The sequence below is a fragment of the Odontesthes bonariensis genome, chromosome 6 (genome assembly GCF_027942865.1).
Source record: "Odontesthes bonariensis isolate fOdoBon6 chromosome 6, fOdoBon6.hap1, whole genome shotgun sequence".
NCBI lineage: Eukaryota > Metazoa > Chordata > Actinopteri > Atheriniformes > Atherinopsidae > Odontesthes > Odontesthes bonariensis.
This window is the reverse complement of record NC_134511.1, coordinates 14781705-14803569: the sequence shown is the minus strand read 5'-3', so window position 1 is coordinate 14803569 and position 21865 is coordinate 14781705. Positions and strand designations below refer to the sequence as shown.

Here is a 21865-nt window from a genome sequence, read left to right as displayed (position 1 = left end):
CAGCGTTCCTCCTCTTTAAACCTCGAGGGGAGGGCGCGCTCACTTCAATCTCGTCCACGACACTGCTGTCCTCAGAAACCATGGAAGAAGAGCATCCAGTGACTTTAAAACGTCCTGTACATGTTTGGGGAATGGCTCAATAGGCTCTATAGTTTGCTTCAAGTCAAAACCCTTCAAATTTCAAAAGTTGGGTCCAGTAACAAATCATTTGTTATAAACAATTTTGTAACTGACCCGAGTTTTCACTTATACTGATACAGACTTCGCATAGGGGTGTACAGGTTTGTGTTGACTTCGTGTTATTTTATTTAAGAAAGGTTCAAATAAATTGTATAGAAGATAAAAGTAAAACGAGTTTCGTGGGTTTTGTTTCTATTGTCTTTGCTCTCGCTGTCAGGAAGTGCAGGAGGGCGGGACAGGGAGGAAATGGGTCTTTCTGGGTACATAGAGTTCCATAAACACTTGGAGCTCAGAGAGCGTCGGTTTGGATAGTTGCCGAAATGTAAGTGTGGCAAGATATTTTAAAAACAATGAATTAAATAATTGTGCATACCGCAAGATAATTTAAACGTAGAAACATGATTCGTGTTAGGTACTTGCACGTGTGATATAAGTGATATTACAAAGAGGTTACATAACAGGACGTTTCTAGATTTTTACCTGTGAGCTCATTGGCTACCACATCCGTCTGTCATAATTCTACCCAATCGTTGGCTTGGGGCGGTGACCAACTTTTTTCTACGCTTGCGCAATTCTATGTTGTGATTTTAACAGTATCAACATGTCTGCCTCCTTGGTGAGAGCGACCGTCCGAGCGGTCAATAAAAGAAAGATTTTACCTACAAGAGCTGCGTTAACACTGGTAAGTTAAACGCTTCTGTTTGAGACTCACGTAATGTACACCTTTTCTGTTGGGAACTTTGTATTTTTTAAAGTGTTTTGTTCACCCCAAAGGCCGTGGTGTGGTGTTAGTTGTGTAAGTTAGCTAAGTTAGCTAACAGTCTGTGACTTGAACATTAGCCGCAGAACGACGCTGATGCAGCTTCTAGGTGCTTTTTCGTAAAACAACATTTATGTGTTGTTGTTACCTTTACTGATATATATTCACGATTTGTTCATTCAAGTTTGATGGTTATCACGATGCTGTCATTATGCAGAAGGCAATACTGTAACCAATGCAGTTCTGTAACGCGTCAACTCCAGCAAAGTCGACTTGAACCAGAAGCAAACATGTCCCCAAAAGATCTGAATATCCTTAGTAAGAGCTGTAACATACACGAGAGCGATGCAAATGTGCTTGTGGCTTTCAGGAGGATAATTAGGGTGCAACCCTCAGGAAAATAGGACACCTGAAGAGCGCAGTGCCCCAACTATTATGTAACATGCATTTTGTACTTTTGTACAGAAAATATCACCAAATAGTTTGATGTTATACCCTAAATTGTAATTAGATTTCAGTCCAACTAAGGAGAAATGGGTGATAATGAAGACTGGTTATTGGAATATTTTAGACCTATTTTGATATTTAATTTGATAGCTGATCCATCTGTGATGTTATTCTTTTGACTGCATTGAACCTCTGCTTGTGACAATTCATTTTGATCCAAATAATTGGATTGACCTCCATCATGTTGCATCATGTTTTTTTTCGTCTTACTTCACTGGTCACTTTATATTTTCAAACTGTTTTTTTTTTTTTTTTTTTTTTTACATTTTTAAACTGTTTTTTAAATTCTTAGATTGTTTTTAAAGTGTTTATAATTGTATAAACATTTTTATTGCTTTATTATGTCTTGCTACTGGATGCTTGAATTTCCTTCGGGATCAATAAAGTATCTATCTATCAATCTATCTAATCATCATTTCTAGTAAACTGTATGAAGGGGGTTGAATGACACAGTTTGTACCCCCTTCTACTACATGTGTTGTATAACACAAACAAGCGCTTAACTCCTAATCTTTGACTGTTTAATATAAGAATCTGTTATTTAACTTACAAAGTCAAACAAAATGGCTGTTTTTAAGTCAAAGAAAAAGGAACTAAGTAACTTGGAGGAAGCTATTGGTTTCATTTGCATCAAAAATGTGACACTCAAAGGTTTTCTGTCACTCTTTAATGTTAGATGTTTCATGAGGAGAAAATAAACCAGAAAGTAATCAGTAGTTAGTTAACTACTGTTTGCCTATCACACTGTATACATCTGTGGGATATTGTTAATAAAATAGACAGAGACTTAAGCTGTTGATGCTGAGTCATGGTTAGTTTGTTATGGGTGGGTTGAAAATGTGCTGATGGGGAGTATCAGCTGATGAGCTTAGCTAACTGCTGCTGAAAGATAATGTGTTTGTGTGGAGTTGATAAAAGGAGTTGACTGAAGTAAATGTAACGTAGTGGAAACATGACACAGCACAAGTGTCCCTCTGTAGTTATTTCCTTTGTCTTGTCTAAGACGTTGTCTTAATAGATGTGATGATAGCTTTATAATTAGGTAATGCATTGTGTAATATAGTGTGGTTCTCCCTTTATAGATAGAGATTTAAATCAATGAGAAAAATAAAATCTCACTCAAGATGCTTGTTGCTTGAACACAGCTCGGGTGTTCTGAACATTTGGAATTGGCAGCACATACAGATGATCACATTTTAAGGGTTTAAGGGATTAGCACCTTGTGGCTTAAGTCATTAATCTCAAGCTCCCAAATGCCTCCACATGAGAGCCTAAACGCTGGCAACCCTCATTTCTGTACCAACATGCACTCAGTTCCATCAGAGCCTTTGGGAGATGGGGTCATTTAAGACAAGTAGAGGTCTCAGACCTTCCTACAGTGTTTTCTCGGTAGAATAAATGGTATCAAAACATCCCAGGAAACTTAAACTATCTCAGCTCACCGCCATGCTTCTCCCCATTCTTATTCTTTTCGCAGTTATTTCCCAAAAGCTAGCGCCTGCAAAATAAACAGCCTCCATCTGAATCCATCACATACTGTATGTAGCCATGAGGAGTAATAATCTTCTTTCTGTTGTCTTTTCTTTAGACTCCAGCAGCTGTGAGCAAGATCAGGTGGTTGTTACAAAACAAACCAGAATATGTGAGTAAATGATATGACCATCATGCACAGAAACATCTTATCATCAAGAAGACGGCGTGTCTCTAATGTGCTGTTTTAAGTCGTTAATTTTTCAATAAATGTTGTTTTATGTAATGAATTTTGAATAATTAAATTTTTAGAGAAAAGCAAATAATAAAAAAACAAAATAACTTCAGAGTGAACTTTAAAGGCCTACAGAAAGGTGATTTTTTTTTTTTTTTTGCACAAAACTGAAATAGCAGATCGATTCCTTATATACCATGGAATTTTTTTATGATTTTAAAATAATTTTAGGCCCCTGGATAGTCCTGATTAGGCCCAATAAACTATCACCACATTTGACTCGAATTTGGCAAACTGGAACGACAGGTGCGTGACGTCGCGAGTGCCAGCTGCTGGAACAACCCCCAGTAGTTCTAGCAGCGAAGCAGCAGTTTGCCAGACCTGGACAGCTTCACGGCAAATTTCGATGTGTGCCGCGGGACGTCGCTTGGAAATATAAAACGTTGGGTTCAGTGCAGTTTTTATTGCGAGTAGATGTACGAAGTGCGTGTGTTGCCCTCAGCAGCTCACACCACCGGGGACAGAGGAAGCAGAGAGACCCGCGGTCTTGTGTCTGTGTCTCCCTGTCCGCCTACCTCCTCTCTGGTGAAATCAGCCGGAGCCATCCCGCCGTGTTCAGCTCCCTGGTGTAGCTCATTGGTGTAGAGTCCAATGATCATTATTGTTCCTCTGTGTATGTATTATCATTATGTATTGGGTGTAGTGTCAGCTTTCTGTAGGCCTTTAAAGATCATATATGGGAAATTTCAGCATTGTTTAGAGGAAGGAGACAACACTGACAAATTGATTATTGGATTATAACTTAAAATGTCAATCTGCTCACAGAGACAAGAGGGAGCCTCCACACAAAGTCTTGATTGATTGACTTTTTTTTTTCCTTCTCCAGTTGCTCTCCTTAGCTTTTGCGACTGATGTAACTGGAACATTTTGTGTTCAGTTCAGTGTGTAACAATAATATCACATAAAAGTTAGAGATGTTTCTTAGAAATTCTGATCATATAGTTGAGAAGCCAAGTCGACGTATTTTTTCCTGTTTATCACGTCTGCACTCTTCTCATAATTAGATTTTTTTCTCAAACTGTTTACTTTGTAGCAAAGTGGGGGGATAAAAAAGAGGATACTGACGTGTGTTTGGTCTATCATCAGATCGGTTTGAAGGTTGGAGTAAGAACACGAGGCTGTAATGGACTGACTTACACACTAGACTACACAAAAGAGAGAGACAAATCAGACGAGGAAGTGCTGCAGGATGGTGAGTGCTTCTCTTTATTCTTGAAGGTTTCTGAGCTTTGACTGTGAAAACGAGCTGAACAAAGATCTGACCCACAAGGTTCATTTGTGGTATCAGCACAACATATGGAAGGCCAATGTTTGTCATGAAAAGAATTAGAGAGGTAATATCTTAATAGGGAAAATTTTCATTGCTTGAAGATGAAGCCATTGATTTATTTATTTTATTATATATTTTTTTATACATATCTTTCTATTATGTTGTAGCTCCTGATGTTGTTTGCTTCTGATTGGGCAAATGAGGTTTATACTGTGAAGCAACTTTAACAAATACGTGGTATCTTTTTGTTATCTGGCTTAAAGCGACACGTACAAGCTTAAAGCAAAAGTTCTATTGCGGATTTTACCAAATGTAATGGCAAGCGACATTGTTGGGATCACTTTCAGAACGATTTCATGAATTAAATAAAAGACAAAAACGTAAGAAAAATGGCGGCAATCAAAATACGCTGTGATCAAATCCTCCGTTCGGTCCCTCTGAAAGATTCAGTGTCTCAAGACTCTTGTTCACAGAACTAAAAGTTAAATCATGTACCTGACTAATGTTGTGTTTGCCTTTTCTTGCATGACCTAATTGATGCTCTAGGGGGGAAAAAGCCTTTCCTATGAAACCAACCTGGCTGAAACCTTTCATAAAAGTTCAATTAAAGCAGTCTTTGGCACTGATTGGGTCTCTGAAGTTTTTCTTTACTAATTTCTTTGATAATTTACAGGATGTCATTCATTTTACTACAAAATAACTCACTCAGCAATAAAACCAGGTGAACAAAAAAAAAAAGATTGCTTTTATTTGAAATATTTGAGTTTATTTTCTTTAAAAAAGTTGTGTGTAAACAATGAAAATGAATTTAAGTAACATATAACTGGATGAAAAAACATTTTATTATCTGGAGATTTAGGATATTTCCTCCTTACCTTGCAAATCTTTTAGGGTCAACAAGTCCAAAGCCCTGTGTGCCTCAGTCAGCGTGTGTTTAAGATAAGCAGCTCCCACAGCGGAGACATCTGACGTAGAGTTGTTTGTCAGGGAAAGTTATGGAGTTGTGATGGCCTGTAACCCTTTAAGAACAAAGAGATCTACTCACTGTAACTATCCATGCACAAGGGAACTGATTGGCCAGCAGGTAGAGCCTGGACATGTTTTACCGAACCCTGCTCCAGTGCAGAAGTAGAGAAGTGCATAGATGGTGAGGCCATCCCATAAATGAACTTAGTTAATTCCCCAGTTCGTTGTAATATATATATATATTTTTTTCTTCTCAGGTGTGAGAGTGTTCATAGAGAAGAAGGCTCAGCTGACCCTCCTGGGAACCGAGATGGACTTTGTGGAGTCAAAGTTGTCCAGTGAATTTGTCTTCAACAATCCCAACATCAAGGGCACATGTGGCTGTGGGGAAAGCTTCAACATATAAGCATCACGGAGCCTCCGTCCTGCTACACCCTCCCTGCTCCAAACCCCGTCTCAACTATAAAGACTGAGAGACTTCTGCTGAGGAATTTGGATGAGAGGAAATCTTTGAGATGTGGACACCCCTGAGTTCCTGCCACTGCTGTTCCTGCAAACCACTCACACAGACATACCAGTGAAATACAAGTATGCTTTTTCATGCTTAGAGGAAAGGTTTAATTCACACTGTAGGTAAATCCATCAAGACATAGGACCTGAGAAGCAAGGCGTTTTCTTACATTTTTTTTTAGTGTGCTTTCCGTTTTACACACATAGAGATTTTTCTTAAGAATTTCAGTCAAATCCCACTATGTTTTGTATGAAGGAGAACAAAGCATGGCTCAAGAAAAGGCGTACACTAAAGCTGAAAGTTTGTTTGTAAGGCTATGGTATGGTATTAGCCACACCAACTTTAGTTGCTTGGTGCTCCTGAGTATCCTGTGTCGAGGTTTGAATCCACCAAAGTCCACATGTGAAGGCAAGCCGACATCAACTGTTTGATAAACACACTGTAACACCGTGTTCTATCATCCACTGTCGAGTGCCAGTAGTGTGCAAAAAAAAAAAAGAAAAAGAAAAGTGGAGCAGTTTGAGTGTCTTGAAACTGTTTCATCAGTTTGTAAAGTAAAGAAGTATATATTTATCTCTGTGTGTAAATACAGAAAATGTAATTTCCTTGAACAACCCATACGCACAAAAGCAACGCACAAAACATGTATCCCTCACTTAAAACAAGGCAGCGTTTCCGTTGGTTTCTTTTTGCTTGAGCTTGAACAAAGCCAGAACTTTGATTAGAACGTGTGCTCTTAAGATTTGTAACCTGTGCAATATGTCCGTGTACATATGAAATAATAAATAGCTAAACTAAGTCATGTGTCCACTATTTCATATTCCTCAGTGTGCCTTTGGGACGTTGACCAGTTGTCGTGGAAATGGCTCGGTTGCATTAGAATCTTCATCCGAGTTGTCATGGAGATGGCTCAGTAGTTTTTAAGACCATATGGATACGGGATAGCTGCTAAAAATGGCCTGCTCGCTACAGGAAGGAGGCTGGCATCAACTGGCATCGTGCTTTTACTAAATTTACAACTGGGCACTTTGCCTGATGTTGGTCATGAGCAATCCAAACAATGATGGAGGTTCTGAAAACAGAGAGCTTTATGAACTCAAGGTAACAACTAAATGTATCGCACAGAATTTATGTCTCATTGTAATTCTGAAATTGGTGCTGACTTTATTAATGCTTTCAATCCAGAACTAAGGGAAGGTGGTGGTGTTTTTTTTATTTAATTTATCAATATGCAAATCATAAAATTACATTTTGGTGACTGTCGATCCAAGTTTGCAAACACGAGTGCGATTCTCTTTTAAAGTACCTCAGTTGACTTATTTTGGCCTTGCACACCGCAGAACAAACTGAACCTTCATGAAGGATTTCAGTCACCTGAAAAGTGATAGGAATCAAACAAAAGCCTAGTTATTCCTGTCTGTTTTTTTTAAAAGACCCCTTTTCTGTACCTGCAACTTCTTTTCCCAGATGTCTGATTTACTAAAGGCTTTGCCCCAGAGGAAACCGCCATCTTGTAAAATTGCTCAAACTGATCCTCTAAACATCAGAGCCAACCTCTCTGTCCTAAAGCACACAGAGAAGGGCCGTGGGACGTTCAGATCCAGAGCCGTCCTCCCTGAAAACATTAAGCAGCTGTCCAACTGTCAGTTTAAGAGGCGAGATTATCTACGTGAAAGCTTGCCTGCTTCAGGGCCGGTCCCTCCCCCCATCACTGCAGAGTCTTCTTCTCAGGAGGGAACGCTGCAATCCTCAAATCCTGTTATTCCTGCACACCTGGCGGACGAATCCAAGATGCTGCCCTTTGACTCATCCCCCTCTGTTGCCGAACAGCTTAAAAAGCAGGAGACGCATCTATGCATCCTCGGTGTGCAGGCTTGGACCAGACACTCATTGTGTGAACAGCAGAAGCCTCTTAAACCTTCCCCTCAAAATGGTCAGTGACCAAATAGCTCTAACAGTAACAAAAAAAACATACTGCATAGACTTTAGACATCAGATCACTCTATCATCTTCCAATGCACAAGTTTCAGGGTTTAATGTGTTTACATATATACAGTATATGAATGTGTGTATATATATATATATATATATATATATAGATAGATAGATAGAGAGAGAGAATGCTAGTTTCTTTTAAAAATAAGTAATAGTTTTTTAAACTAAACTAAACTAAACTTGTCTTATGCTGCTGTATGTGTTGATTTCTGGAGAATGAAAAGCTAATGTGTCATCCAATCTGATTTTGATCCTTTCTTTGCGATTTAAGAAAGGTTTGTTTGGGATCCTAGTCATTATAAATAAAGTAAAATGTATGAGGAAAACATTTCTTTTTACCATGTGATGGCATCGCATTGTAGTCATTTTATGATTATGGCGAACAAAGCTTGAAATATAAAGTGATTCTTTTGTTGAACATTCTCAAAAAAAAAAAAAAAAAATGTAGTTGGAGTTTGATATTTGTTTAAGTTCAGTAGATTTTTGTGTTGTGCCATTTCTGGCAATGGTAGAAATGAAATACTCCCTTCTAACAGTAACTTCAGCAGAGCCAAATACGAGCAGATACATAGCCAGACCAGTCATTGTTTACTCATTGTTTTGTCTCTTTATCCTGAATTAGTGCCGACCTCTGAGTGGTTCTTTGAGGACTTGGTGGACCTCGAAAGGAAGCTGTTTTTAGGTGCCTCAAAGAAATTTGGAGTCCAGTGGAATGCTCAGCCAGAAGAACACCACTAGTCAGAGTCCATGTCTTTGCTGGTCATTTGAATAACGTTTAAGAGGGACAAAAGAATAAAATCAAACTGATTATTTAAGCATTCAGTATTTTATGGCAGGCTGATCACTGTTGCAGTACTTGAAAAAACAAAAACAAGCGTTCAAAACTAAGAAACAGAAAGCCAGCATGCTGGTTTCTGATGTAGATGTGCTGAGAAAATGCAAACCTCTAATATGCTTCTTTGAGGCCTCCAAATCCTGACTGAAAAGTAATGAGATCTGTTTACTGTAAGAGAAAACATACATCTCTGCTTATTAAAGCGCAGAGTGTTGTGTACTGTAAAAGAGAAAAAGAAAAGTTCTTTGTTTGTTTCAAGAAAAGCATTTATATCTAATTATTTCTATCAATTTGGGTGCAAGGAGAATATGACAAACAACAACCGCAAACACAACGAACACAACCCTTGTACTCAAACACCGTCCACACACATTTGATTGGCAAACTGGCAACATTTTCTACTTGCTTGGCAGCCAAGGCTGGGAAAGATGCCATGTCAGCTTTAAAAACTGTTTTGTTGTGTCTGAAGTGGTGGGACATTAAGATGTACAGTCACCATGACCTACAGCAGCATTCATTTTCATTTTGGCTTTACAAACAAGTGACTATGATTCCCATGATTTTGCACAAAGTCAGCTCTCACCATCTTGCTCAATAACTTTGTTGAATCACTCGAATGCTGTGAACACACAGTTGCTGGATTCATCCAAGCAGTTCTTCAGACAGACAATTTCTGACTTTTTTTGTTTTCAATATATCTGTAAAGTTACATTTTAGAATTTGAACCTCAGCTCAAGACTTCACTCAGCTTAATTTAAGGATGAGCGGCAGGCGTAGCAATGAACACGCCATTCAAATCCACCTGCAGTTACAGGGGCACTAAGTCCTGGGTAATTGCAGGTGATGATGGAGCTTCTGCCTCCATCATCACACACCGCCTCCCTCCCTATTCCCACCCCTCCACTTCTGGTGGTCTATATCAGCGCTTTCATCTCGACCCTGCTGAGAGCTGAACGGCTGCCCATCGCGGACCAAACCTCAGTTCACAAGGCAGAAAGAGGACCCGCAGCACAAGCAGATAGAAACAGCTCAGGTAAAGAGAAAACCCTTTAGATTGCAGTTATGTATTGAAATAATCTAAAGGAAAAAAAAAAACGATATCCTGGATTTAAATACAACACCTTGTTGTTCTACTTGTTGTTCTTTGTTGATGGAGTTTCCCTGCTTGACGTCTTCATGACATGGTTTGTAAAATGACCATGTTACAAAGGAACCCTCTTGTCTGTGATTTGTCAGGATGGCTGCAGAATCAGGAGCCACTACCAGCCCAAACTGCGTGTCTGCATGCAACGATTCTGCAGCTCTGGAAAGCCAAGGCCCGCCGCTGCTGGTCGACGCTTGGCTGGTCCCCACATTCTTCGGCCTCATTATGCTGGTCGGTCTGGTCGGGAACTCGCTGGTCATCCATGTGGTCACCAAGCATCAGCAGATGAAAACTGTCACCAACTTTTACATTGGTAAAATCTCCTAAGGACAGCCAGACCAGCCACTTGTGTTTCCGGTTGCTTTACTTGTGTTGGTTCTTCCATTAAATCATTTGTGAATGTTTGGGTGAGTTAGAAGTTGTATTGCTGTAGGTTTTATACAACTTTTATTCTCATGAATCACAACCCATGGCACCTTTATTTTTGTTCTGTTGCTCTACCATTAATCTAATTATTTACTTTACTTTTTCAGTGGGAAAATAAATTCTGCTCGGTTTTGCTTCCCAGACAGAACCTTCAGCAGCGGCTTTTTAGCTGAATACATCTAATGTTAATGTGTAATATCTTATTCGTGTGTTTAGAAATAACTGGTTTTGTCCTCTTCCAGTAAACCTGGCCACAACTGATATCTTGTTTCTGGTGTGCTGCGTGCCCTTCACTGCCACACTGTACCCACTGCCCAGCTGGATCTTTGGAGAGTTCATGTGCCGTCTGGTTAACTACCTTCAACAAGTAAGATACACACACACACAAACTAACTCACCTATGACTCAAAAGCTGCTCTTATGAGGCGATTGTGTTGGCTAACTGCGGACAGCCAAACTTAAACCCTAAACCTGACCTCAACCATTACCAGTTCGTGCCCAGCCCTAACCATAACCCAGCCTGAAGTCAACTGTAGCTCTAACCCTGACCCAGACACAACGCTCTACTGCAGTGAAAGTATTAATAACAAACTGTGGAAGTAGTTTGTGAAATGGTACATCAGTAAAGGTATGGAGCTAATTTGGAACTTTTTTTTACGATCGAGGTTACTTTTAATTGAAGCCGTCAGGTGAATATAATGGTAAAACACAAATATCCTCTCAGATGTTGTGTTATAGATGTCGAGAGTGGCATGAACAGAGTCAGAACCTGAGTGAATATACTACTATTCACTTTTCCACTTCCATTAAATTTAGTTTTTACACAGAAATTACTTGAATGGCAGCACAAGATGTAGTAATGTATAACTTAAAAGCTACGATCCGATCAGATCACAGTCAAATTAATGTTGAATGAATTACATAAAATGTTTTGACTACGTGTGTGTTTTATGTAGAGTTGAAATGCTTTTTATTCTTTATAACATCTGGAATATTAGGAAACCAAATCAAATTAACCACTGAAATATTTTTTACTTTATTACGTAATGCACAAAATGCCTTATTATAAAATAAACATATGCATGTTAATTGTTTACTGTTTCAACACTCAAAACTAACTTTCAAACGTTTATGATTCCAGATTTTAGATGAAAATTTGTCCCAATGAGAACAGACGTATATCGAAAAAGACTTTTTGTTGTTGCTTTTGAATAATTTGTCTTAAAGATTTTCTTATCTCGTATCTTTTCTTGCTTTGTAGCAGTTTATCGTAGATTCCCTTAGAAAGTATTGCAGACAACTGAAGACATAGTTGGCTTCCATTTGGTTGAGTTAATAGTTCAGGGGAAAAAAAAAGCTAGTAGTGAAAGTGATGCACTTTGTGAGCTTTTAAACTAAAACGTATATGAAGTTTCTTAAAGAAAGTTTGAATGTTCGGTGTGTAATCGGAGCATAAAATTGCAAACAGTGTGTCTGCATCTGTTTTCAGGTGACGGCACAGGCAACGTGCATCACTCTGTCTGCTATGAGTGTGGACCGCTGCTATGTGACCGTCTACCCTCTGCAGTCACTCCGGAACCGCACCCCCCGCATGGCTCTGCTTGTCTCAGTGTCCATCTGGATCGGTATGACACAAATAAGTCGCAACAAGACAGAGAAATCGCCTTAATGCCTCTATTTACATTTCATCCCTTGCAAATATTTCTATGTTTGGGTGACCAAAAAAAATCGAAGCCTCTCCACCAAACCCCTGCAGACGAGGCAAAACTAAGCATTGCCCTGGGAGTACTGGTGTGAGAAAGAAATGAGCCCAATATGGACATGATGCTATGAGTTTCTTGTGTCCTCTGTCCCCTCCAGGCTCCTTGCTCCTGTCCATCCCCGTAGCTGTGTATCAGCGTCTGGAGGCAGGATACTGGTTTGGCCCACAGACGTACTGCACCGAAGTCTTCCCCTCTCCCCACCTCCAGAGAGTCTTCATCATCTACAGCTTCCTCGCAGTCTACCTCCTGCCCCTGCTTACCATTATCGCCTGTTACGCCTTCATGCTCAAACGCATGGGCCAGCCCAGCGTGAATCCCATTGACAGTAGCTACCAAGTAAGGAGCATTTGTACTGTGTGTAAAACTAAATGTTTCGGATCATTTCAAATACGTGACCTAGCCATCTGTGCTCCAGCAGCTGCAGGCTCAGGCAAAGCGAGCAACAGCAATGCGCGCGCGAGTCTCCCGAATGGTGGTGGTGATGGTGGCCCTGTTCCTCATCTGCTGGGGTCCCATCCAGGTCTGCATCATGCTGCAAGCTTTCGGCCTCCGCAGTTACGTTTTATACAAGGTGAATTTTTCTACATGATTCATTTTTACTCAATTAACAGATAGTCAAACTTAATCATGAGCAAATTGACAGATTACCCAAATTGTTGCCCAAAGGTTTTTAAAAAAAATCTTTTTCTTATTTCCATCTGGGCTGCTGCATGAATGTTTATCTTTTTCTTTATGAAATAATGCAATAAGACCTTATGAGCTACCTAAACTTGTAGACACCAACCAAAAATCCATGTCAGCCTCTTGGTGTTGTGTACCCAAAAACTGTAAAGGGACTGACACAGAATGCAGTGATTTGGAGATGATTTAAACTATTTTTTCATTTGTAAAAGCAAAGACTAAGTTCTAAAACGGCTCATTTGATTTTATTACAGCAACACTCTTCAAACAAGTTGTGACATGGTGATGTTTAGACTTCAGTGTTGCATCACATCTTCTTTTAACAGCTCTAAAAGTGAAGCGATGAACTGTTGTAGAGTGTAAAATGTTGTCCAAGTCTTGCTTGATGTCAGATTTTAGCTGCTCAACAGCTCAGCAACTTCTACGTCGCATTATTAGTTTATTAGATTTCCAAATGTTGTCTGTGGATGACAACTCTTTTTTACTTTGGAGCCATGTTATATGTGCATTGTGCTACTGAAATGAGTGAGACCTTCACAAATAGAAAAGTTGTCTTGGTGTAAGCACGTGTTGCCCTAAAACGCGTGTATGCAGTATTACTTCATGGCTTCATGGGTTTGCAGGTTACTCTGAGAATACTGCACCTCAGTACATCACACATGCTAGCTTCTGGTCTGCTCTGTGATAATGAACCACATGGTCTCTCTCTTCTTTAGCTTGGAGGTCTAAATGTCTGTAAAGTTCCAAATTATTTTCCACAGGACAGTTTTCCACATCACCTGAGTCCATCTAAAACAAGTCTGGGTCCAGACAACATGTACATATGGGTTGAAATGGCAGCAAAAACAAAGGTCACCAAAAGTTTTAGCTGAGGTGTGGATAGCAGTGACAGAAGGTGATTCTCCTGTCTCAAGAGCTATGAAAAGGGTCGCTGTCTGTCATCTAAATCTGCCTTATTTTTCCATCCACAGCTGAAGATATGGGGTCACTGCATGTCTTACTCCAACTCCTCTGTCAACCCGCTGGTTTATGCATTCATGGGCAATAACTTTAGAAAAGCCTTCAAGCACGCCTTCCCTGCCATTTTTCTGTGGCACAAGAGGGGGAGTGCCAGGGTGGGAAATATGGATGCAGAGGACGGGGGAGATATGGATCGCCGAGCACCCAAAGGAGAAGCAGAGATGCACTTTCTTTCATCTGGGTCCTAAAGGCCACGCCGGTCGTTTATTTATAGGTTGTTCTGCTGATGAGAACAGTCTGCTCACAGTGGTATTTCAATGGACACACACAATCTAAGAGAAAGGGGTGAATATGGTGTTTTATCGCTCCATATAAATCATCCTGGGACAGTATTGGCTGAATATAGTCAGTAAAAAGATTAGTAATTGAGTGGTTTCAACATACACACAAACACACAGTACTGTCTGTGCCATGTGAACATTTTAAGAGGATGACTCAGTTTGCTGCCTCTTGTGACTTTCATTAGCAGCTAAAGTTCAACTATCTCTAACAGTTTTTTCTGGATTGGGTTTCCAGGCCGGCGTTTGTTTTTCGTGTGAAAGTTTTTTTAAGGTTCATCCACTTTTATCTTCTCTTATGATTTTTCTACGACGATCCTTTGTTCATTCTTTCCTGCAGTCTTGTTGTTTTCTGTACTGTACTGATAAATATGTCATAACTTCACATAGTAGCTCTTCTATGGACGTCTCTACATTTGATTATAGCTTGAAAAGATGTTGTTTTCTAAGGTGTGTAAGACTGTACACACATCTTTTAACTGTTCCGTGCTTTTTCCGCTCTTACTAGGCTATTTGGGTTCATACTATGCTGCTGTTTTTTTTCCGCTGCATGTTGGGGAAAGCATGCATAACACTAAGATGAAGCCATTCCGAGAAGCAGTCTCATGTGTCTTTGAACTTTTCAGCTGATTTACTTGTACATGATGTATACAGTAGGTGGCAGTGTTGCATTTACCGAATATCCTGTAGAAAAAAGAGGGAGAACTTATAGATATGTTCTGGTTAAAATAAATCAGAAGCTAAATGACAAAAACAATAAGTACTTTCCTCAGTGTCTTGGCTTCTGAAAGCTTTTCACTATTTGCTTCACCGGTACAACATAAGCTATTGACATTGATAGCCATATATGTTCATATGTTTATTCCCATCAATTTACCTAAAAGCTAATCCTGTCCATCCATCCATTTTCTATACCCGCTTAATCCAATATAGAGTAAGTGGAGGACTGGAGCCTATCCCAGCTGTCATTGGGCCGGTCCATCATAGGGTCACGCAGGGACAAACGAGACAAACAACCATGCACGCTCACACTCATACTCACTCCTATGGACAATTTAAAGTCATCAATCAACCTGACACGCATGTTTTTGTTGGGAGGAAGCTGGAGTACCTGGAGAGAACTCATGCATACACAGGTAGAACTCCACACAGGAAGGCCCCAGCTGGGAATTTAACTTGTGGTTTAATAAAAACAAGTGCTGCTGACCAGCACTTATTTTTTGGAAATGCCCAGATTCCTGCAGCACAGATTCGCTGCTAATTGCATTCATGTGACATTGTAAAATTGCAGCTAAAGGTTGCATCTGCTGTCTAAACTGCTTGAAAGAGATTTTCTAAGAGAGAGAGCAAAATCATGACCTTGATACTAGTTCAGTGGATTATTTTTCCTTTGAGGGTATTTTGATACTTGGACAGATGTTCATCAAACAGCCTTACACAATCCAAAATTACCCACTATGATGCACCAGCTGACAAGGAAATTCACAGCAGTGAATATTCAACAAGTAGTTGGTTTTCAAGGTCTTTTTAGTGCAACTTTTTGTTACAGTCTTTCATCTAAAAGGGGAACACTGTCTAAGCAGACCAAAGGCTGTACAGAGACATGCAAAAGTTTGGGCAACAATTTCTCTTGTGAATAGTTAGGCTGCTATGAGATAAACTGATTTCCAAAAGACATATCGCTCCAGATGAAACACTCTTTTCAACACTTTATGGTTCATGTTTTGCAAAATGCTTTTTACACAGAGTGAAAAAAAAGAAAAAGATCATCACAATAAAAGTTTAGCCGACCAAGAGAGTTGAGCTCCCATAACTTTCACCCTCAGCTCATGCCTTTATCAGCTTGTTTGGACTATGTCGAATCAAAATCCCCCTTTGACTGCAAAAAGACCTTCAGGAAGACTCAACAGACTCTGAAGTGTAAGTGTATTGCTGTAATGTGCAGAGGCAGAAACGTCACACCTTCTATTAGAAAAAAAGAGGATTAAAAGAGGAAAAAAGACGTTTAAACTAGGGTGTCTCTACAACAGGATAATGATCAAGCACATCTCAAATACCAGATCCAAGCTGAAGGTTTTGGCATGATTGTCCCCCTTGACCCAAGCATCTCAGAAGAGGAGTGCATGCAACACAGCCTATAGCTCATTTAAGCTCCAAGGGAGCTAGAAACATTTAGCAGGAGTAGGAAAAACAACAATAATAGTAACTAGAAAATTTCTGAAGAAATTTAGAAGGGGCCTGCCAAAGTGTGCATATCGCTCAACCAATCACGGCTGCTCAGGAATGGTTCGCAAGGCCTAAAGAAGAAGCATTCAAGCCTAAACGGCATCAAAGGATGACATGGATGCTTCTTCTTAAAGCGGTGAACTGTCCCTTTAAAGAGGCGAACTGTCCCTTTAAAGAGGCAAACTGTCCCTTTAAAGCGGCGAACTGTCCTTTTAAAGAGGCGAACTGTCTCTTTAAAGAGGCGAACTGTCCCTTTAAAGCGGCAAACTGTCCCTTTAAAGAGGCAAAGGACTGGCTGGGCCACTAATAGCTTTGTTTCTATGGTAATTTCTATTAGCCTAGAAATCTAGACGCCCCTAGCGGCCGCAAATGGAATTTGCTCCGGGGCTAGTCTAGTCACTTGTGGTCGTTTTGCAAGGTTCCAAATCAAAACTTAATCGAGCCAATCAAATCGTGAGGAGCGGGGTCGGAGGCCGGGCTAGGCAAGGCAAGGCAATTTTATTTATAGAGCACAATTCATACACAGGGCAATTCAAAGTGCAGCCACTGAGCCATTTTGCCCCGCCCACACACACCCTTTACATACGTACGAGGTCGACAGGGTGGGCGTGTGTGCCAAGTTTCATGACTTTGCGATGATGATAAGGCTTTCAATTCACAAACGCCATCACACGATTTTCACCGACCTGGCCACGGCCACACCCTTTGAGGTTTGAAAAAGTTTCTCCAGGATTTTTTTCCCCCATTTCTTAAGAGTAACCTGGCCAAGTTTGAAGCTTTTTGCATTAAATCTGTTGGAGGAGTTCGATCAAATGCGAGGTGTGGGAAAAAAAAGACGTTTCCAACCACCAGCAGGTGGCGCTATAGGTGGATGTCACTATGATAATATGTGCGCGTTCAGGCTGGGTCCAGCATTCACCGTATGAAGTTTGGGACAGATTGGATAATGTATGTGGGAGTTATTACCGACTTCATTTTTTGTGGCGAGTGATGGCGAGTCATCGAACTTTGAGGCGTCGCCACGGCCACGCCCTTTAAGTTTTGAAAAAGCCCAATGATTTTTCCCCCCATGTCTTAAGAGTAACCTGGCCAAGTTTGAAGTCTGTAGCATTAAATCTGTAGGACGAGTTTGATGATATCATATAACTCATCATACAGATCTAATGCTGATTCAGATGCAGGCGTGGAATCGGTCAAAAATGGCACGAAAACGCACTTTCCATCCAAAATGGCCGCCTTCCTGTGGACGTGGGACCATGGCAGCCTGAGACTTTTTTGTGCGTCTGGGCATGATGAATGAGTGTACCGAATTTCGTCGTCCCACGTGAAACTAAGCCCAATGCGGGGACCATTTTTAAGCATCGTAGGGGGCGCTACAGAGTCAATGAGCGACTCCCAAAAATATAAAGTTTAGATTCTTTCATGTCGTCGACTGGCAGGTGGCGCTCGCAAAATTTCAAGAGTTTTCGAGCACCTTTTGCAAAGAATAAGAAAAAAGAAGAAGAATCCTTACAGATACAATAGGGTCCTTGCAGTTTCACTACTCGGTCCCTAATAAAAAAAAATAGCAAAATAGCATCTTAATACGTTTTTGCACTGGCAGAGCATAGTGGGTTTTATGTCTTCAATGCCCATACTCTGAAAGCAGTTTGGAAAAAGATTTCTTCAAAGACCAGAAAAAAAAGGATAGAAAACAAGTTCAAACTATTGTTAAATTATAGTAAATGTACACACGCAGCATACTTTTTTTTAATCCTTTTTTTTTATTGCAATTGAAGAACAATGACAGAGACATGGTATGACAATAAGGCAAAACAAGGATATAACAATGTAAAGGACAATTTAGATTAGGTTAGGCTACATTGAAGGGGATAGAGAATCAAAATCGTCTTTTTCACGTTTTTGGTATTGGTTCTGAGTCTCCCCGCTGTGGGGAGTACCAGAGTCTCTATTATGAGGAGAGGAAAAGCTGGCGGCTTTTTCCGGGTGGTACTGCACTCTAGGGGCGCCAACGAAGCAGTGCAGAGCAGGCAGAACTCTCTGGTGGTACTATGAAATCCACCTTAGATGCAGCCATCGCTTTGGATAGAATTTTTTATATTTTTTCATTTTAATTTTCCTAAAGGCAGGATAAATTATCCTTTCAAACGGCACTTGGTTTGATTTTTTAGACTCACTAGATTTGTTTAGAATACACATTTATTGTCAGTATTGCATCCCGAGTGACGTCACCTATGTGGCATCACTTTACGGCATGGTCAGTCCTAGCGCTGAGCTAGCAGAGAGGGGTTAGCTCAAATAGTTACAGATTTCAGCACAGCCCTTTGACATACTCTCTGACTAGCCTCTGGTTTAGCTTTGGTTGTTGTTAGCAGCACCAGGTCAGCACTCTGGCACAGTGGACGAGTGCGGTCGTAATCAGCCGTGCGTTCTTCAGATTTAGTTAGCTAGATGCTAGCGGAGACTGACTCGCAAATGCCAGACCTGTAAGAAAACAGAAAGCTATAACTCCCAGGTTATTGTACTTTCGATATGAATTCACATCCCTCTGTCAGAAATCAGAGTAATATTTTCAGGTTTCAGCCGCTAGCGGGGACATTTTTTGAGTTAGCGCCAGCCCTATGGCCAATGGTCATTCTGCACTCGCTCGCCAGCGCCCCCAGACAAAATCAACTGAACTGCAGCCAAATTTTTTATAATGGGGCGAATAGGAAGTGGAACAAAGTGCCAGCCCAGCAAGTGTCAGAACCTCTGTTTCAAGTACTCCCCTTTTTTGAATATCCCCCAGAAAAAGTGCCAATCCGTTTTTGTGAAAAAGTGATGTCACTTTTTCAGCAATCACCCCCCCACACCCAAATCCACAGCCACCCCGTTTCAGACACGCCCCTTCGGCGAGAAACAGGAACTGGTGTGCCTTCCAAGGCTGTGAACGCGATCGTTACATAGCCTATTCTTCCCCCGGAAAGCAATGTTCGCGATCAATGGCTTTTATTTATTTTTAACAGCATCCCCAGTACATACAACCGCCGACTTTTCCTTTGCGCCGCGCATTTAACGGAGTACAGTTTCACAAACCTTGCACGATTCCGAGCAGGCTTCATGGTCAGTTCCGACAGGGACAGACAGATTGCAGCGAGCTGTGCGCTCTGCTGAGAAGGTGATCGGCTGCATCTATCCATGACCTGCACGTCTCCAGGACTATGGGGCGAGCAGGTCGGATCACAGCTGACCCTTCTCTATTTGCACCACTCCCCTCGGGCAGGAAGCTTCGGTCCATTCGGACCAGAACCTCCCGTCACAAAAACAGTTTTTCCCCCCTTGCAGTTGGACTTATGAACACTTCATAATCACCTCATAACCTGCCCCAGTCACTTTACCATCATTAAAATTGCACTAATGAAGCTGCACTGTTGTTGCTCTGTATATTGGATACTGTGTATTGTTGTACACACCTTGTACATTTTATATTCATATATTTTTATTCTTTATTTTTTATTATTATATCCTATGTTACATGTTTGGACCTTACGTCGCAGCAAATTCCTAGTTAGTGAACACAATGGCAATAAAACGAATTCTGATTCTGATGAGCTTTCTTTTCAGTCAGTGTATTACTCTATAGCTGTTTTCAGTGAGAGCAAGGGCAGCCAATCAAGCAACGGCAACCGAATAGCACCAACACCTACCTGCATTTCATAATGAGGTTGCCAGATAAGCTCCGAAACGACGGCAATAAGGGCAAACGACGCATTCTAAACCCAGCATAGTAACAGCTGTTTCAGAGAGCCTTTTAGGGAGGTTCTGAGCCATTACAGACCCAACCAATTTTTGTTTTGGGCTACATATCACATCACAGAACAAGGATTAATGCCCCATTCAACCTTTCTCTATCACCTTTAATCAACTAAAAGAAAAACAAACAATAAACAAAACTAGAGCAATACATGAAAGAACATTCAAAAGTCTTTCATTTTTCGTATTATTTACAAACTTAAGAGACTTGAAAAGAGCAGACATTTCTAACATAAAAACATTAAAGAAAGGCTGATTTTTCTGCCATTTTTGTTTATGAATAAAAAATTTAGCTTGCAAAATATAAAAGTTAACTAAAAATTCAAACGATGGATCTATTGAGTTTTCATAGTAAAAGAAAATATCTTTTAAGAGAGAAAACATAATGGCCATGCTGTGCAAAAAGATAAGAACTGAGGTTTGCTAGAAATTGTTTCAATATGTTACAGTCGAAAAATAAATGTACAAGAGTTTCACCTTCTTCATCACAAAAAGGACAATTAAAACTTAAGTCTGTGAGTTTGGAAATATATACATTTGTAGGGTAAATCTTGTGGAGAATTTTAAAATGAGTTTCTTTTATTTTATTCGTTATACAATATTTACGAGGTAGCAACCAAGCCTTCTTCCAAATGATACCTTGAACTAAAGAATTCTAAAAAAAATTCCCTCTAGGAGTAATTCTGTTTCTTTGCTGAAGAGACTGACGCACATGTTTATTGTCACATTTTTTTATCAAATATATTAATGCCATTCAATATTATTTCTGAATAGGGAGAAGGAGTAGGTAAATTATATAATAAGTGACTTTTAATTAGAAGAGCTAATCCTTGAGGGATTGCTTTGATTACTGTGTTAAATTGACGGAAGGGTATAGGATAGTACCGTGACAAAAACTGCTCATATGTCAACAAAGTGCCAGAATGATCAAACAATGAAAAAATATTACATATACCATGTTCAAACCACTTAGGGCACCTAAGTGCCTGCGACAGCACAGCTGACTTGTTTCATTCAATCAACTGAACTGTCTGCACTGAAGGTCTTACCAGTTCAGTTGATTGAAGGAAACAAGTCAGCTGTGCTGTCGCAGGGTTGGAACAAAAACCTGCAGCCACACGGCCCTTTCATGGACCAGTTTGACACCCCTGATTTAGGGTCAAATAAAGTTTTGTTTCTTACAGTGATGTCAGAATTGTTCCAGATAAACACTTTATGGGGGGAGAAGTTATGAGCACACGCAACATACTATTCAAAGGAAGGGAGGGATGCTCCGTTCACTTCCGTTATATGAATATATGCGGATTTAAATATCGACCAAACTGTAATCGGTGAGTAGATGAACGTTTTTGATGCCAGAAATAAGGTCCAGGTTTTAAAAACCCCGAACTGCTCATTTAACTAATCACCACGATCTCATGTGACTGACATTTTCCATGTTATTTCAAGAAGAGTCTTGGCCGGAGAAATCCATCAAATTTAACTCTTTGTGTGAACATACTCGGGCAGTTCATCTTGGTACAGCTCCTGCTCACAACTTGTTTAAAACTCAAATGACCCACCTTTTCAGTAGGCTACCTGATTATGTGTGCTCAGCTGCAAACTTATCACAGTAAATGATCGTAAAATTGAGCGATCGATAACTCTAAAGTGACAAGAGTTTCCAGGACAGGCCTTTTATTATTATTACGTAAAACAAAGTTTCCGAGGATCCCCTGAACGCAACGTGTTACATAGGCATCAACT

At 40.2% G+C, this 21865-nt stretch overlaps 2 protein-coding genes across 2 annotated transcripts; both read left to right on the top strand.

Annotated features, from left to right (window-relative positions):
- Positions 1 to 432: 432 nt before the first annotated feature.
- Positions 433 to 6757, top strand: isca1 (iron-sulfur cluster assembly 1). Its single transcript, XM_075467516.1, has 5 exons — positions 433 to 502; positions 775 to 862; positions 3036 to 3089; positions 4299 to 4404; positions 5706 to 6757. Exons 2-5 carry the CDS (start codon positions 782 to 784, stop codon positions 5852 to 5854), a joined length of 390 nt encoding a protein of 129 aa, XP_075323631.1. The 5' UTR covers positions 433 to 502; positions 775 to 781; the 3' UTR covers positions 5855 to 6757.
- Positions 6758 to 10026: 3269 nt separating this feature from the next.
- kiss1rb (KISS1 receptor b) lies at positions 10027 to 14798 on the top strand. Its single transcript, XM_075468965.1, has 6 exons — positions 10027 to 10246; positions 10602 to 10726; positions 11849 to 11984; positions 12220 to 12458; positions 12541 to 12693; positions 13775 to 14798. Exons 1-6 carry the CDS (start codon positions 10027 to 10029, stop codon positions 14009 to 14011), a joined length of 1110 nt encoding a protein of 369 aa, XP_075325080.1. The 3' UTR covers positions 14012 to 14798.
- Positions 14799 to 21865: the final 7067 nt, after the last annotated feature.